This window comes from Convolutriloba macropyga, chromosome 5 (assembly GCF_964194025.1).
Source record: "Convolutriloba macropyga chromosome 5, txConMacr16.3, whole genome shotgun sequence".
In the NCBI taxonomy this organism is placed as follows: domain Eukaryota; kingdom Metazoa; phylum Xenacoelomorpha; order Acoela; family Convolutidae; genus Convolutriloba; species Convolutriloba macropyga.
The window spans coordinates 44,206,921-44,224,807 of record NC_134472.1 but is presented as its reverse complement, the minus strand read 5'-3'; the positions used below and the strand labels follow the sequence as shown (position 1 = coordinate 44,224,807).

The window sequence follows — 17,887 nt, the reverse complement described above, 5'->3', positions numbered from 1 at the left end:
GAGAGGCCGTAGAGAGGCTGACTTGGGTTGCAAATCAAACTACCTAATAAGACAACAAAAAGAAAATGATCACAGGTAAACCTCAAAACTGGCTAGTATTTTATGAAAACAATCATTGCCGAGTCATAAAACCATTAGCTATGAAATGATGTAATTTATTTGACTCCCTGAAGCCTCATTAGCAGCCTATGCGATCTATCGTTAATGAGACTAAGCAAGACGATAGAATTAATATAAAAGTCAAAAATTGAAATTCGCCAATATGCCAACGAAGTGTCGAAGTCATAAAAAGCCTCAGCTGATCATTGAGGGATTAGACACTTCCTAATAGATTTAATGAGGACATAACCCACCAATGTCAAGAGAATACACCTCGAACAACTAGTGGGAGCTTGAATCTATTGTACATGCTTCAGTCGCGGGAAGAAACTAAATTAAAAAAGAAGGACTTCAAATCACACCATGAGATGTTATTATATACCACTAAAACCAGTAATCAAATTTAAAGTGAAAAAATCACACCAATTTGGCGCAGTTTAGTAAACTGCCGTTACGTGAGTTAAGCTACTGAAATTGGTGACTGCGAGAACTTTAGATCAAGCGAAAGGAAAAAGTCAAGGGCGTAAAAGTCAAAACGGCAAAGCCAAATTTTGCATAAGACCAACAGGTTTACAATGAATGCTTAACTTCTCTCGAGATCAATTAAACACATGTATTATACTTTAATGGCACTCCAGAGAAATACAGACACTGAAAACGGAAGTCAAATTCATGCATGTAAAAAATTCCATACCAAAAACAGACAATTTGTTCGAACACCAATTTCATACTCTACTTTTAAGGTAGTTTGGTAATTTTCGCTCCCATTACTAGTCCATTGTTACTTAAATAGCCACTTTAATTTGACTTCTCGTTGACTCCTCAAAAATTGAAGTTAAGATCATAAAAAAGAAAGCGCACCAATACAATCCAGGTTTTTGGATTTTAAAAAGAGCACCAATACAATGACTTCCTGGAGAGCACCAAAAGAATAGCAGTTGAGAGGCTGACGGCGGCTAATAAAAAGACCACGATGAGCCAAATAATAGCCTCACTATCGTTTCGCGGCTACCAAAAACAAAGTAGCAAAACCTATATCACCTTATTCGTATATTTCACTAAATACAGTTTAAGAATAGTTAAATTATTATGCTATCACCATAAGCTAGAGTAAAAATAGTTTTCCGACATCTAAATCAGAAAATGGATTGTCTAAAAGTCTTTTATGGCTCCAGTTTCAGATTTTTTCTAGATCTGATTTCACGCAATACACTGATATACGAACTCTTGTCCATGCATTCTGATCCACTGATTGGCCACCCATTTGATTCCGACAATAACAGGACACGCAGCATGCAGGGTATCTTTTATAACATGACCATCTCTTTTAATATTGTACCAAAATACAGCTCCTCCCTTCTCGGGTTTTACGTTCAAACCCAACTTCGGAAATGCCGTCGTTCCACCTAGTTCGACGTCCGACAGGTACATGAGGACAGTTGCGACCCGGTTACCAGCTTCCAGAGCATGGTCGTCTAGATTGTCTGGATCCGTGTAATCATAATGTGCTTCGTACTGGCCACCAACGCCGTAATTTGCAATCTGCAGCTCTTCAGAATACTTCATTGTGAGATTAGTTGCTTGTGTAATCCGATCACCTATTGAGCGTACAAGTGGTATGTCGTGACTCAACCAGCTAGACTGGCTAACTCTGTATTCGGCCCAATCCTGTTCATTTGGGCTTGACTCTACTTCTGATCTTGAGAGCTCAGGAAGTCCTATGACAAAATACAACAATTTTAAGTGTCAGATGGAGCCCTAATTCTGAGCAGTACAACGCTGCTCTGTTCTCACTTTTCTCGACAAAAAGTTAAACGTTGCAATGTTTGTATGAAACAAGCTCACGGCAAAGATATCAGCCTTGTTAAACTTGTAAAACAGACTAACGTCGGGCGAATTGCTCTCAAACGACCGTCGAGCTGCTGACTTACTCAGTAGCTAACTACGATTAAGGGAGGGTAACTTTAGCTTAATTGAAGGGGTTTGGGGTGAGCGCACGGGGACGCTGGGTTACGGGTGGAACTATATGCAGAGGGTGGGGGAGATGTGGGGTGAGGCGGTGAAAAACCGCCATTGACGCCATGAATTTATGTATCCGAACATTTTCGGTGAATCGCATACTTAGAGTCTAGTAAGCCGAAAGGCTCTAAGAGAGCTTCCTACCCTCCGGGAGTTACCGCTTTATCACGTTTTTGAGGACGAAGGGTCAGACGAAAAATCGGTCAAGCGAAAAATCGCATTAAAACGAGACCACAGGACATATATATAATTGCTACAAACTTTGAGAGCAATTGGAAAACTTCTGAGGTCTTCGCAAAAACCCTCACACAACTATTTTGCTTCCCAAAAAAATGAATTTACAATATTTGCTTATATTACTGCAAACTTGCCGTCTATGACGTTTAAAGATCCCAATTAATCAGAATCCATAATAATGCAAAGCAACAATAAACTGCATAATTCAAAAGTTGACTTACCTTGTTCTTTAAGTTCTTCTGCTTCACTTGAACTAATGAATTCATGCCAGAACTCAACTCGTGGATTTTCAGAATAAATCTCCCTTTTGATGGGTTGCAATATCAATACTGGATTGAAGTTTCTGTTATAATCACATTTTCCCCAACTTCTGAAATGTTTCTCCATCATTCTTGCTTCCCCATTATTGGAATCGGCTTTGTTTGAAATTCCTTGATTGCATAAATCTGCTTCTCTGGGTTTAAATTTTATAACCTTTTTTATTTGCGTTTTGTCTTCTATATATCCCATTATGATATCAACATTTATTTGCAGCCGCTCACTTGCTTTCAGCTGTAACGATCTGTTAGCCAATTTGACCGCACTTTCGTAATTACCCAATTTGTATTCGCAGTAGTGATAGTAATCGTAACCAGCGCCAAGAATTTCTACAAAATGTTGGATCGAATCTTTGTTGGGTTCTGTACAAGATGGACAAACGGTTTCTTCGATCGCTTGTTCCGCCGTTGCAAGCTTTTCCTCGAATAGATTCATTGCTATGCCCATATACTCGGAGCACAAAATGTAATCCTCTTGGTTATACGCATGTCTTCCTAAATACCAAACACATCGTTGCGGGACAAATTTTCCATGTTTTCACAACAACAAAGTCACGTCAACCTTATCTAGTGCTTAAAATCCATATAGAGGGGGGAAAAATACAATAAGTTTCAAACTCGGCAGCAACTAAACAAACGTTACAACACTAAAAGAAAGACGTGCGAAAAATTTTCATCAAAAATTGAGTGTTAAAATTGTCAACACATTTTTGTCACATTGACAAAATTAACAAAACCGCCACAAGACTAAAAATCCCTTCCGCTTGGATCTAAAAAAAGATGAAAACGGTCTTTTCAACTTGATATCATTCTTTGTCAGCAAGAGCGGCGCAAAAATACGACCGAAGCGTTGAAAAATGCAGTGCTTCTATTTTGTTGAGGTGTCTCAAGTCGACAAATGATATATTAAAAAGTTAACGGGGCAAATCAAATATATATTTTGAACTGTAAAAACAAGAAAAAGCCAGTAACACTCTCTTATCGCTTTTGCATTAAAAGAAAAACGAACCTGAAGAGCTATAAAAACAGAAATATTGGGGCTCTTATTCTCGACTTCTGCTTTCATACATTTAAGGAAAAATACGATCGAGTGAAAGCAACTTCTTTTTACAGAAAATAGAACTTCCAAGACGGCAAATTTCTTGAAATCAATTAATTCATTGATTTTGCTACTCACAACACAGTCGTTTGCATTTTAACAACACAACACATATTTAAGTAGCCAATCGGGAGTTCAACAAGGGGAACCTTTGGGGTCTCTTTTGTTTTCACTAGCCCTGTGGCAAATCATTAAAAAAATTGAAACAAAATTACCAAATCTTATTTGGACGATGGCATCCTTGCTGGTACCCACCAACAACTTTGCACAGCATTGAATTTGTTGACAAATTTGGGTGAAGGGTGCGGTTTAGAGCTCAGAATAGAAAAATGTGAGCTTTGGTCACCCATTGATCTGAACGCTATAGATAGCAGAGTAAAGAGAAATAGCAAAGAAGGACTTGAGATCTTGGGCGCTGCCATCGGCAATCCCTGCTTTGTTGCTGCATCTTTGAGGAAAAGAGTCAACAAACTAGAAAAACTGCTCGACAACCTGGCGTATCTGGACGACCCACATTGTGCATTTGGAATTCTTCGAAGCTGTCTTGGTGCCCCAAAGATGGTATATTCCCTGCGATGTAACACTCCATCTGACGAAGAACATTTGAGAATGTGTTAGGAACCGTTATAAGTGACAACGCTTGGAAGCAGGCTTGTCTACCAATAAGCAAAACGGGCGTTGGAATTAGACAAGCAGTTGACCAATTGAAAGCAGTGTTCGTTGGGTGAGTATCGCAGGCAGAGGCTTTGGTAGAACAAATAACCGGTGAGAAAATTACAAACAACCATATTTTAAAGAAACAGTGGAAGAACTGAAGAATCTAGAAATAAGCCAATATTCACATCACAAGATTCAGGAGGCACTTGACGATGCTGCTTTTTCTGAGCTTCTTGCTAATCAGATTTCAAATCGGGAGAAAGCTCGTTTCCTTTCACTAACGTTGCCTCAATTTGGTGCCTGGCTTTCCGCACCTCCAATACCTAGCCTGGGCCTTCACCTTCAGCCAAATGAATTTAGAGCCACATTGACGTATCGGATTGGTGTTCCGTTATACATTGAGGAACGAAAATGCCCTTACTGTCAAAACGGCAGACTGGACAAGCTGGGTGAGGACGCTTTAAGCTGTCATGGTCGGGGTGATATGATATCGCGGCACGATAGAGTGAGGGATAGAATATTTGCTGCTTGCTCGACCGCGAACTTAGCACCCATCTACGAACAGAAAATTTGATTCCGGATAATAACTCTAGGCCAGGAGACATATACTTGCCCAGCTGGTCAGCGGGACAACCATCTGCGTTAGATGTAACCATATCTTCCCCACTGCAGCCCAGTCTAATTTCAGATGCGGCGAGGAGGTGTGGTTTTGCTCTGACAAATGCTGAAGATAGGAAATATGAACAATATGCCCAAAAATGTGCCGAAATAGGTATCCAGTTTGTACCACTCGCGTTTGAATCTTTCGGGGGCTTCTCAGATTTGGTACGAAAAACTTTGAAACGTATAGCCTTGCTTGCCGATAACCGAAACTTTCAACCAGCTGGTTTATAAATTGCCTACAATAGGTTATCTCAAGGAATCTCAGTGACTTTAATGAGAAGTTCAGCCACAATGCTGAGCGCCAGAGATCCCCTGTTATGAGACTCATTCCTGTGACAACACCCTCAGCCCCACAAACGTTTATTTACAGTCTTAGCTCGCCCAATTTTAGTTGCCCAATTATTGCTGTGCGCGAACTTGTTTGTCACCAAATGAGTGGGGACAATGCTCATTTCTTCCGTTCAACCCCATTGTCTGGGTTGATGACGAGATTTTGAAGACCCGATTGTGAGGGTTTCTGGGAACAAACAAAAGGCATATACTCAATTGCGTGCGCACCATGGTGATTTGTGGGCATGAGGTTGATCGCAAGAAAACTTTGAGAATCAACTGAACTTAGAAATGATTTCAACCATGAGTTCCCCAACCAAGCATACCTTAAATTTATGATTAATTCATTTCTATCAATCATCATAAAACATAACCACCAGATTGCCGGACAATAGCCACAAAATTGACTTTTCAAGCCCTTTGAAAAATAACAGTACGGAAAAAATCTATTGCAGAATAAATTCAGATTCGACATTATTCTTGTCAATTCAAATTTAAAAAGCTGATGTCCTACAAGTAAAATAGACTTGTGGATGACAACTATTCAATTTCATTTAAAGTTTACATTCTATAAATAAACTGAAAACGTGGCCATTTCACAGTAGACAGTTCTAATCTTGTGTCCTCAAGTGAACTTAAATAACTAGAGAACGTGCAAGTCATTTTGCTGAGTGAGGTAAAACAAATTGACTTCTTTCTTTTTTTAAGCCAAACACTTGACTAAAGACAACCTTAATAACAAACACATAGCAGGTCCTGAAATACAATTCAAACAAAATTATTTGAGTAAACAACTAGACCTACAAATAGTAGAAACAAGGAAAATCAAAACTACAAACATAGCCGGCAGATTGCCGGAAAATAGCCGCGATAGACGCTGGTGGCCTTCCGTGAATTGAAACCACTAAAGAAATAAGATAGACAGATCGACCACCACTCCTTTAATAGACCCTAGATTTTTTGGGTTAGATTGCCAGAAAATAGCCGCAATAGCTTCGTAGATCTGCAGTCTAAAAAACAGAAAGACAAAAAAATCGTCTTTTCAATCAAGGCTGATATGTTCCATTTTGATTAAAAATCTATATAAGTTTTTGCTGCCTCTATTCGCTGCTCTCAAATAAACTTCATTTAGAGCAGCCACACACCCATTTGACCTTATCTCTTTGAATTAAAGTAAACAAAAGTCAATTTCAAAGTGAGGAAGTCATTTTTGAGAGTGAGGTAAGTCAAGTGTGACCAGAAATTTAAACATAACCGACTAACGTCGGGCGAAAGGCTCACAAACGACCGGCGAGCGGTTGGCTTCGTCAATAGCTAGCCACAGTTTAGTGAGGTTCCCTTTAGCTTGATTCGACTCTGCAACTATTAGTTGTCTAGCCTTGTTAGTAAAATCAAATAAAAAACTGATATTTTAAAAATTTGCAAAATATTGCAAAAACTAAAAGAAGAGCTTCCAGATTTCGCAGTGAAAAGCTCAAAAACTACTTTCTGTCTCTGGAGTTATGTTAAGTAACCCATCTGCAAGATTTGAAAAGCTTCGTTGGCCATGATAGTTAAGCTCAGAAAAGGATAAAAACATTCAAAATTTTTGAAAAGAGTCAAAAAATTTTTAACAAAAACTTGCTAAAATCCAAGAAATTAAAATCTCATCAAAACCATTTCATTGTCTCAAGAGACTATCCGGTATCCCTGTTTCAAGCCTGAATTAGTTTCACAGGCTCATAAAGATCCATACACTTTTAACATTTGAAAATTTATCCAAAAATTATTGAAACTTGAAAAAAATTCGATCACCATCCCTTTAACTTCAGAAACTACGCAGCAGCTTATAATAGACCTTGGAGGAGGTTCCAGGGCCTCTGCTGAAGGAAAAACAATCAAAAACATAAAATTGAAAATATTTTAAAAAATTGCTTAAATTCGTAATTTTAAAGTCTTGAAGAACTTTCCATTACATATGTAAACTATGCAGTAACATATTATCAAACCCTACAGTAAGTTCCGTGGCTCTTGAGGCTAGAGAAACCTAAAAAAAATTCAAAAACTTAAAAAATTGCAAGTTTTATAAAAAAAAATGATAAACTTGTAATATTAAAAAGTTGAAAATTAATCAATGACCAACAAAAGTTTTCCAGTAACTTATTATCAAACCCTAACGGAAGTTTTCTGACCCTTGAGGCTCATATGCTAAAATTCGTGATGTTAAAATCTTGCAAGACATTCCATTTAATATAGAAATTATACAGTAACCTATTTTCAAACCCTAGAGGAGGTTTCTTGGCTCTTGAGGCTGAAAGACCTACAAAACAACAAATTTTCAAGAAAAACCTGAAAAAAGCAAGTTTTATCAAAAATTGCCAAAATTTGTGACATCAAAAAAGTTGAAAAACTATTCCATGGCCAATAAAAATTTGTCAGTAAATTATTATCAAACCCCTGAGGATGTTTTCTGGCCCCAGGGTCTGGAAAGACCTGAAAAAAGAAAAAAAAATCAAAAGATTGTAAAAACTTGTTTTGTCAAAAAATGCCAAAATTCGTGATGTTAAAATGTTGAAACCATTCCATTACCACTAGAAGCTATGCAGTAACCTTTTATTAAAACCTAAAGGAGGTTTCTTGACACCTAAGGCTGATAAAAATCGAAAAATGTCAAAAATTTTCAGAGCTTGAAAAAAGTGACAACATAGTATAAATTTGCGTTTTTAGCAAGCGGTTGTTCGTCAGTAGTCACGGTGGTGGTGGTGGGGGGGGGGGGAGTACCGGGGACTGATGGGGGTGGGGGTAACACGGGGGTGGGGGGCAACAGTGTGGTGGGGGTGGTGGCAATAGTGGGGGTCAACAGTGGGGGTGTCTTCAACCTCTAAGAACCGCCCTTCACACCATAAGTATACGTATAAGTCTCCAAAACAGTTTGAGCTGAAACAGAGCTGAAAGGCTCTAAGAGCACTTAATGCCCGCTGGGCGCTACCTGACTATACCGATTTTGAGGACGAAAAGTCAAAAGCGTCAGACGAAAAATCGGTAAAGCGAAAAATCGCATTAAAAAAAGACCGACAGGTCGCGTTAAAAAAACTTCGTTTGAGAGCAATTAATCACGCAAATGAACAAAAAAATCGCTCCACTAAGAGCGAAAAATGACATCACGCACGCACTACCGTTAAAATTGCATGAACGAATGAACAAAAAGCAGATTTGAAGTGGTTGTGACGTCATATGGTCGTAACAAAAATCTTGACGGAAAAACCAAGAGAAGCGCAATAATAGCCCCCGATATCGCTGTGCGGCTATTAATAAACGATTAACGATAGGAAAAAAACAACACAAAACTTACACGCAAGGGACACCGAGGGAGAAAAAAACCAAAAAATAAACATACCCGGCAGATTGCCAGAAAATAGCCGCCGTTGACTCCAATAACCAAAATTGGGATTGAAAAAAGAGAAAAAACTATTGAAAAAATGATTTTTGTACAAATAATTTTACAAGTGTGAACAATTTTGATGTCATCTTGGAGCTAAACAAACTTTTTTTCGTAGTGAGACCATACAGGGGCAGATATCAATACCAATAAGCATTACAGAAGGTAACCAAGAACAAAGTTCGAGTAACTGGCATCTAAAATTAAGCTTTATGGATTTATCCCGTTTCTAATTCCGACTTCGTTTTTTGATACAGACTCTGTTCATTTTGAATTGCTTTGCTGAGCAACTGCTTCTAAAAACACTTTAAGCAGAACGTGAGAAGAGTGAAACTAGCCTAGAGAAGTCAAATAGGTTTCAAGCAAAATGTTGAACAATCTGAACTAAGGTAAAGCAAAAGAATTTTATTCGACGAGGTAAAAAAAACATAGCAGGACAAGCCCTGACGTACAATTCAAAGAATTTTCGTTGACTAAACAAAAAACCAGACCTAGAACGGACTATTAGTGAATTGGGAAAACCATTTCCAAAAAATCAGATCAAAAAACAAAAACAGAAAATCAATGTCAAAATGCCGCATTTGAACAAACAACTAGCGAGAAATGAAAATTTGGCTAAAACAAAAAACTAGGCGTAGAAGAAACTATGAATGGATTGGGAAAACCATTTAGAAAAAATACGATCCAAAAAATTGAAAAAAACAGTAAAATCAAAGCGAAATTGCCGCATGTGAACAAAAACCACTACCGAAAGCACCGCTTTCCCACTCTACTTTAAAATTAGAGTGAAAAAAAATCATGCCGCAAAACCACTCGCTTTTTCGCTTCACTTCATGTTTCGTGGTGACCAAAATCACTACTCCATTTGACTTCAAAAATCATGAAGATGTGTGAAAAGACAGCGCCCCAATACAATTCAAAATTCTTTGAATTGTAAAAAAAATAGGAGCGCTGTAATGAAAAACTTTAATCTCAAAAAAAGTTTTGTCTCAAAATGTTCCAAAGAGACCCTTCAAAAATTCTCTTTAATTTGTGTCCTCATTCCTCTTCCCTCCTCCAGTCTTCCTCCCAAAAAATTCTAAATGAAATCTTGAATATAAACCGACTACCGTCGAAAAAAATTCTCTCGAATTACAAGCGGCTCCATTTAATTCAGGGGCTGTAGCCGCGACAATTTTATTATGGGTACCAAACCATCATCCGAAAGTAGGATTCGAATCCCGTCCTCCCGATTCCGTCGATTCGACGGAGGTATTAACCACTCGGCTACCAGGGACCTGTCGCCAAGTTTCTAACAATCGGTTTTGTTCGAACAACAAAATTTATTTCGAATTGAGAGAAATTGAAACCATTTGAAAACCAAGAAAAAGTGCGTGAAAAAGTCACTTGAGAAGTCAAAGATTATTCTTGAAGAAAAGCGCAAAACGTTCAATCGAAAAATTTGCATTAAAAAGACACACGGTTACAATAATTGCTTCTAATTCGAGAGCAATTAACAAGAAAAACTAATGGGAAACTAACGGGAAACAGACGGAACAGGCAAAAAACTTCAAAATTAATTAAAAAAGGCGCAAATTTCTTATAAAAAAAGCCAAAACCTGAGCAGATCACAAATTTCATCAGACTACTAATAATAAAAAGATCAGCTTTAAACAAAAGACCTTAAAAAGTTGAAAAAGCATACAAAAACATCTAAAATGGCAAAAAAACGAAATCAGGTCAAAACTGGATTTTAAAGCGCGATAATTGCCTCAGATGTTCAAAATAAACATAACGGACTAACGTCGAAAAATTGCACTCGAATGACTAGTGGGAGCTGAAATCAATTACAGCCTGCTTCAGTCGGGGGGGGGGGTTGTTGTAACTAAATTCACTTGGGGGGGGGGGGCTTCAAATACGTCATTAGATGTTATTATATACCACTAAAACCCCCCCAAAAATTTGAATTTAAGTGAAAAAATGACACAAATTTGGGAGCGCTTTTCGTCTGACTTTTTGTAGTAAACTGCCGCAAATTGAATTCAGTAACTGACTTTTATGACAGAGTGAAATTTAGATCACGCAGCACGAAAATGTCAGGGCGCAAAAGTCACTCAAAAGTCAAAACGTTCAAGCGAAACTTTTCCATTACAAAGACCAACATATTTACAAAAAAGCCTGAAACTTCATTCGAGAGCAGTTAAAAATCTCTCAAAAATTGCTGAGTAAATAATAATGAGAAAAACAGACTTCGGCCAAAAAATTTAGTATAAACCAAAAACGGCTCGCCCAGAGAAAATTGTTACACCTACTTTGCTCGCTCTGTCTCAAAAATACGACATAAACAGAAAGGCACTCTTTCCGCTATAAATTGTCCAGCAATTTGCCCTAAGATTTTTGTTTTCATGCGTTTCGTTTCCTGTTTCAAATACGCAACAAAATTACCGGTCAAGAAAAAGACGCTCGACCAAAATTCCTCGAATCGTAAGAAAGACAGTGCCCCAACTCAAGTCAAATTCTTTGAATTGCAAAACATAGCCGGCAGATTACCGGAAAATAGCCACGATAGACGCTTGTGGCTTTCCATGAATTGAAACAACTAAAGAAATAAGATAGACAGATCGACCACCAGTCCTTTAATAGACAAATAAACTTTTTGGCTTAGATTCGGACTGTCAGTTTTATGACACATAGGGTCTATAAAGAAAAAGCCCTAAACAAGCTTTTCAAAATTGATATTCGACACCAGAAACCCAAGACTAATACTAAAGAATTAGGGCATATAAGTTTGACACTACTTAGATTTTTTTTGAGTAAGGAAAATCAAGCAATTGACCTAAAAGCAGAAATGACGTCACGCACACGAAATTCAACTGCAAAGCAGCAGAAGTCGCTGAAGTCATTGAAAAAGTCAATTCCAAGAAGTCAGGTCGTAAGAATAATCGATGGAGACAATGAATTAAAAAAAACACGATGTCCCCAATAATAGCCACTATCAGGTTCGCGGCTATTAAAAATAAAGCGATAAAACATAGACGACTAACGTCGGGCGAATTGCCCTCAAACGACCGGCGAGCGGTTGGCTTCCTCAATAGCTAGCCAGGGGGGTGGACAACGGTAGGAGGATTGTCTTTGGCTGCACGGGGCCCTTCCGGCCTGAACCATGTGCAGTGGTTGGGGGGGGGGGGTTTAACCATTGAGAACCCCCTTCACACTACAAGTATAAGACTCCAAAACAGTCTCTGTGAAAGCGAAAGTCGGTCAAGCGAAAAACCCACACAAAAAACGACCGACAGGACTAATATTGCTAAACTTCGTTTGAGAGCAATTAATAACCAATTTTCACCTTTTGTACGTGAAAAATAACCAAGATGACTCCATTAAAAATTTGGATATCGCTTCGTGGCGGTTAATGAAATGCAGAACTTTACTTTAACTACTGGACAATCTTCACTCTTCCGCTTTATAACGAGAAAATTATAGGTTTAATGCCAAAACAAAACATAACCGACTAAACGTCGGAAGAATTGCTCGAACGACTAGTGGGCGCTCTAATCAATTGCAGCCTGCTTCAGTCGGGGGGGGGGGGTCCAAATGGGACTAAGAAGTTCAATAGTGCGCTTCAAATAACCACATTAGAGGTTAACATATACCACTACTAAGATTTTAAATGAAAAATGGCACAAGTTTCAGCGCACTTTTCAGTTGACTTTTAGTATTAAATTGCCGCCAACTGAGTTCAGCTGCTTGACATTGTGTTTGAGAGAGAATTTTAGATCACGCGAAACGAAAAAGTCAAGGGCGTAAAAGTCACTCGAAAAGTCATAACGGTCCAGCGAAAATTTTGCATGAAAAACAAACCCACAAAAGTCGGAAGAATTGCTCTTGAACGACAGGCGAGGCAATTTAAGTCAGGTTCTGTAGTCTAGATCAATTGTTCTTTATGGGTGCAAAAAACCTTTCCACCGCCGGGATTCGAACCATTGACCTCCCGCTTCATAACCACCCGCACTAACCACTGCGCTATGAGTCACTTAATTTTGCTATGCCTCAACCAATTTTTTATTAGCAACAAGCTTTACTGCGGAGTGAGAGCAATAGAGATCACTCAAAAATGATCAACGAACTCAATAAATGTTCGTGAAGAAGAGTGCGAAATGGTCAAACGTCTCTCAAAACTTGCTGATTAAATATTAATGAGAAAAACAGACTTCGGGCAAAAAATTTAGTATAAACCAAAAACGGCTCGCCCAGAGAAAATTGTCACACCAATTTTGCTCGCTCTGTCTCAAAAATGCGACATGAACAGAAAGGCACTCTTTCCGCTATAAATTGTCCAGCAATTTGCCCTAAGATTTTTGTTTTCATGCTTTTCGTTTCCTGTTTCAAATACACAACAAAATTACCGGTCAAGAAGAAAAGACGCTCGACCAAAGACAGTGCCCCAACTCACGTCAAATTCTTTGAATTGCAAAACATAGCCGGCAGATTGCCGGAAAATAGCCACGATAGACGCTTGTGGCTTTCCATGAATTGAAACAACTAAAGAAGTAAGATAGACAGATCGACCACAAGTCCTTTAATAGACAAATAAACTTTTTGGCTTAGATTCGGACTGTCAATTTTATGACACATAGGGTCTCTAAAGAAAAAGCCCTAAAAAATTGACCTAAAAGCAGAAATGACGTCACGCACACGAATTTCAACTGCAAAGCAGTAGAAGTCGCTGAAGTCATTGAAAAAGTCAATTCCAAGAAGTCAGGTCGTCAGAATAATCGATGGAGACAATTAATTAAAAAAAACCACGATGTCCCCAATAATAGCCACTATCAGGTTCGCGGCTATTAAAAATAAAACGATAGAACATAACCGACTAACGTCGGGCGAATTGCTCTCAAATGACCGGCGAGCGGTTGGCTTCCTCAGTAGCTAGCTATGGGGGCGGGCAACGGTGGGAGGATTGTCTTTGGCTGCACCAAATGGGGGGGTGGGTGAAGTGATGGGGTTAACCAATGAAAAGCACCCTTCAAACCACAAGTATAAGTCTCCAAAACAGTTTCTGTGAAAGCGGAAACCAGGCAAGCGAAAAACCACATAAAAAACGACCGACAGGACCAATATAATTGCTAAACTTCGTTTGAGAGCAATTAAAAACCAATTTTCACCTTTTGTACGTGAAAAATAACCAAGATGACTCCATTAAAAATTTGGATATCGCTTCGTGGCGGTTAATGAAATGCAGAACTTTACTTTAACTATTGGAAAATCTTCACTCTTCCGCTTTATAACGAGAAAATTATAGGTTTAATGCCAAAACAAAACATAACCGACTAAACGTCGGAAGAATTGCTCGAACGACTAGTGGGCGCTCTAATCAATTGCAGCCTGCTTCAGTCGGGGGGGGGGGTCCAAATGGGACTAAGAAGTTCAATAGTGCGCTTCAAATAACCACATTAGAGGTTAACATATACCACTACTAAGATTTTAAATGAAAAATGGCACAAGTTTCAGCGCACTTTTCAGTTGACTTTTAGTATTAAATTGCCGCCAACTGAGTTCAGCTGCTTGACATTGTGTTTGAGAGAGAATTTTAGATCACGCGAAACGAAAAAGTCAAGGGCGTAAAAGTCACTCGAAAAGTCATAACGGTCCAGCGAAAATTTTGCATGAAAAACAAACCCACAAAAGTCGGAAGAATTGCTCTTGAACGACAGGCGAGGCAATTTAAGTCAGGGTCTGTAGTCTAGATCAATTGTTCTTTATGGGTGCAAAAAACCTTTCCACCGCTGGGATTCGAACCATTGACCTCCCGCTTCATAACCACCCGCACTAACCACTGCGCTATGAGTCACTTAATTTTGCTATGCCTCAACCAATTTTTTATTAGCAACAAGCTTTACTGCGGAGTGAGAGCAATAGAGATCACTCAAAAGCAATCAACGAACTCAAAGAATGTTCTAGAAGAAAAGTTCAAACATCTCTCAAAATTTGCTGATTAAATATTAATGAGAAAAACAGACTTCGGCCAAAAAATTTAGTATAAACCGAAAACGGCTCGCCCAGAGAAAATTGTCACACCTACTTTGCTCGCTCTGTCTCAAAAATGCGACATGAACAGAAAGGCACTCTTTCCGCTAAAAATTGTCTTCAGCAATTTGCCCTAAGAACTTTGTTTTCATGCGTTTCGTTTCCTGTTTCAAATACACAACAAAATTACCGGTCAAGAAAGAAAAGACGCTCGACCAATATTCCTCCTCGAAACGTAAGAAAGACAGTGCCCCAACTCAAGTCAAATTCTTAGCATAACAAGTCAAATTGCAAAACATAGCCGGCAGATTGCCGGAAAATAGCCACGATAGACGCTGGTGGCTTTCCATGAATTGAAACAACTAAAGAAATTAGATAGACAGATCGACCACCAGTCCTTTAATAGACAACTAAACTTTGTGGCATAGATTCGGACTGTCAATTTTATGACACATACGGTCTATAAGGAAAAAGCCTTAAAAGAGCTTTTCAAAATTGATATGAAATCAAAAACTCAAGACTAGCACTAAAGAATTAGGGCATATAAGTTTGGCACTACTTAGATTTTTTTCGAGTGAGGAAAGTCGCACAATTGACCTGCAGTAGAAGTCACTGGAGTCATTGAAAAAGTCAATTCCAAGAAGTCAGGTCGTAAGAATAATCGATGGAGACAACAATTAAAAAAGCGCGATACGCAAAAGTCAAGAGCGTAAAAGTCACTCGAAAATTCAAAACATTCCAGCAAAAATTTTGCATAAAAAACAAACCGACAAAAGTCAGAAGAACTGCTCGACAGGCGAGGCAATTTAATTGAGGGTCTGTAGCCTAAAGCAATTTTTCTTTATGGGTGCAAAATCTTTCCCCGCTGGGATTCGAACCATTGACCTCCCGCTTCATAACCACCCGCACTAACCACTGCGCCATGAGTCACTTAATTTTGCAATGCCTCAACCAATTTTATATTAGCAACAAGCTTTACTACAGATTGAGGGCAATAGAGATCACTCAAAAATGATCAACGAACTCAAAGAATGTTCTAGAAGAATAGTGCAAAATGATCAAGCGAAAGATTTGCATAAAAAAAGACCAACACGTGTACAATCATTGCTATGAACTTCGTTCAAGAGCAATTAAAAAGACACACAATTTTACAATAATTGCTATGAACTTCGTTCGAGAGCCATTAATTAGTTATGAACAATAAATTTTTAATGCACCAGTGCTCTTGAACTATCTAACTCAAATTGATTTTCAATTTTTTTTCGATCTCGCGTTAGATCGCTGAACACTAGCGTTAGATCTCGCGTTAGATCGCTGAAATCTAATAAATTCCACTCTACCCAACTCATGTGTAGCGTGTAAAATTACTCTGACTGACTCAAGTATTTCTATATGCGTTCTACAATCCACCCATATCAAGCTCATTTCGATACACGGTAGAGGACTTCCAACTGCTCCTGAGAAACATTCCTAAAAACAAACCAATTGTCATCTGTGGAGACCTTAATTTTCCAGAAGCAAACTGGAAGAAACTGTATAGTCCCAACGAGACTGAAGACAAAGTCATCGAAATGTTTGAAGAGAAATTGTTTCGGCAAATTATGGACTTCCCGACATGTGGAAACAACATCTTGGATAAATTGTCATCTATCCGCTGAATTAGACAAATCTTTTCCATCGATCTATAATCTAACTGACCATGAAGCTATTCGTCTATCCTTAGAAAACCCAGTTACTGAAACAAAACCATTAATACAGAACTTTAGAAGTTTTGGGTATGCTGACTATGACGCTATAAACGAGCATCTTGTTGAAAAACCGTTCCAGTCAATTTGTTACACCAACATCAACAAAATGAGAGAAGAATTCACAAGGCTTGACGGAATTTTTGATTTGTATGTCCCGAAAAGAACAAGGCATAGGAAATCACTGCCACCTTGGATTTCCTGTGGTACTTCAAATTTGATTAATAAGCTGAAGACACAGAAACGTTTATTGGAGAATAAACCAACATCTTACAGAAAACAGTTGGTTCTAAAACTGGAAATCCAAGTCACTGATTCAGCTGAAGAAGACAGAGTTGTGTACCAAGAAAATTTACTGGGATCCAGAAATACAGACAGAATTTTTAAACATCTGAAAAGCCTAAACAAATCTGCCTGCCTGCCCAAGGTTTTGATGAATGATACCAAGCAAAGTTCACTTCGATGCGAACAAGTAATTATGTTAAATCAATTTTTTCACTCCGTGTTCTCCCCAAAAACTAATTTCAGTTTGAAAGATTTCAAAGTACAGAAACCCTCTTACAAATTTTGACATCTCGAAGAATACCATCAGAAATATAATGGATGATATTGATGCCACAAAATCCAGAGGACCGAACGGTATACCTCCGGTTTTTTACGTAAAGACGAGCAAGAATCTCTGCAACATCATGCATTCTGTCCTTCGGAACATAAAAAGGATGCGGAAACAACCCGATAGCTTGAAAGTTGCTGCCATAACGCCTATTTTCAAAAAAGGAGACCGAAGAAAAGTTGAAAACTACCGGCCTGTCTCACTATTGAACATTGATAGCAAGATTCTGGAAAAATGTATATACATTGCCTTGTATGATCATTTTCAAAATTTCCTAACTAAGAGTCAACATGGTTTTGTAAGGAGAAGATCTGTTCAAACAAATATGCTGCTGTTTCTCAAAAGAATATATGAAGCTCTTGATCACGACCCTCAATCAGAGATTATTGCTTTCTACACTGACTTCTCAAAAGCTTTTGACCAAGTACCACATTATGAGTTAATTCAAAAATTGATTGACATTGGAGTTGGAGGATGTTTGCTCGAAATTTTAATCGACTACTTGAGTGATCGACAAAAATATGTGCGTGTGGACAATACCATTTCGAAGATACTCGATAGAACAAGCGGGGTACCACAGGGGTCACTCCTAGGCCCTATACTGTTCTGTATATTTATTAACGATCTTCCAGATGTCCTGATGTTTTCTGAGCCCTTTATCTTCGCTGATGATCTTAAAATTTT

At 38.4% G+C, this 17,887-nt stretch overlaps 1 protein-coding gene across 2 annotated transcripts in view; it reads right to left on the bottom strand.

The window, feature by feature from the left end:
• Window positions 1-1,162: 1,162 nt before the first annotated feature.
• LOC142340025 (prolyl 4-hydroxylase subunit alpha-1-like) overlaps window positions 1,163-17,887 on the bottom strand; it is a 29,326-nt gene continuing 12,601 nt past the window's right edge. For both annotated transcript variants that reach the window (XM_075390423.1, XM_075390424.1), the window contains exons 3-4: window positions 2,577-3,167; window positions 1,163-1,817 (exon numbers count right to left, since the gene is read on the bottom strand). In XM_075390423.1, the coding sequence (XP_075246538.1) occupies window positions 1,300-1,817; window positions 2,577-3,167 (1,109 nt within the window). In that variant the 3' untranslated portion in view covers window positions 1,163-1,299. The remainder of the gene's footprint in view (window positions 1,818-2,576; window positions 3,168-17,887) is intronic.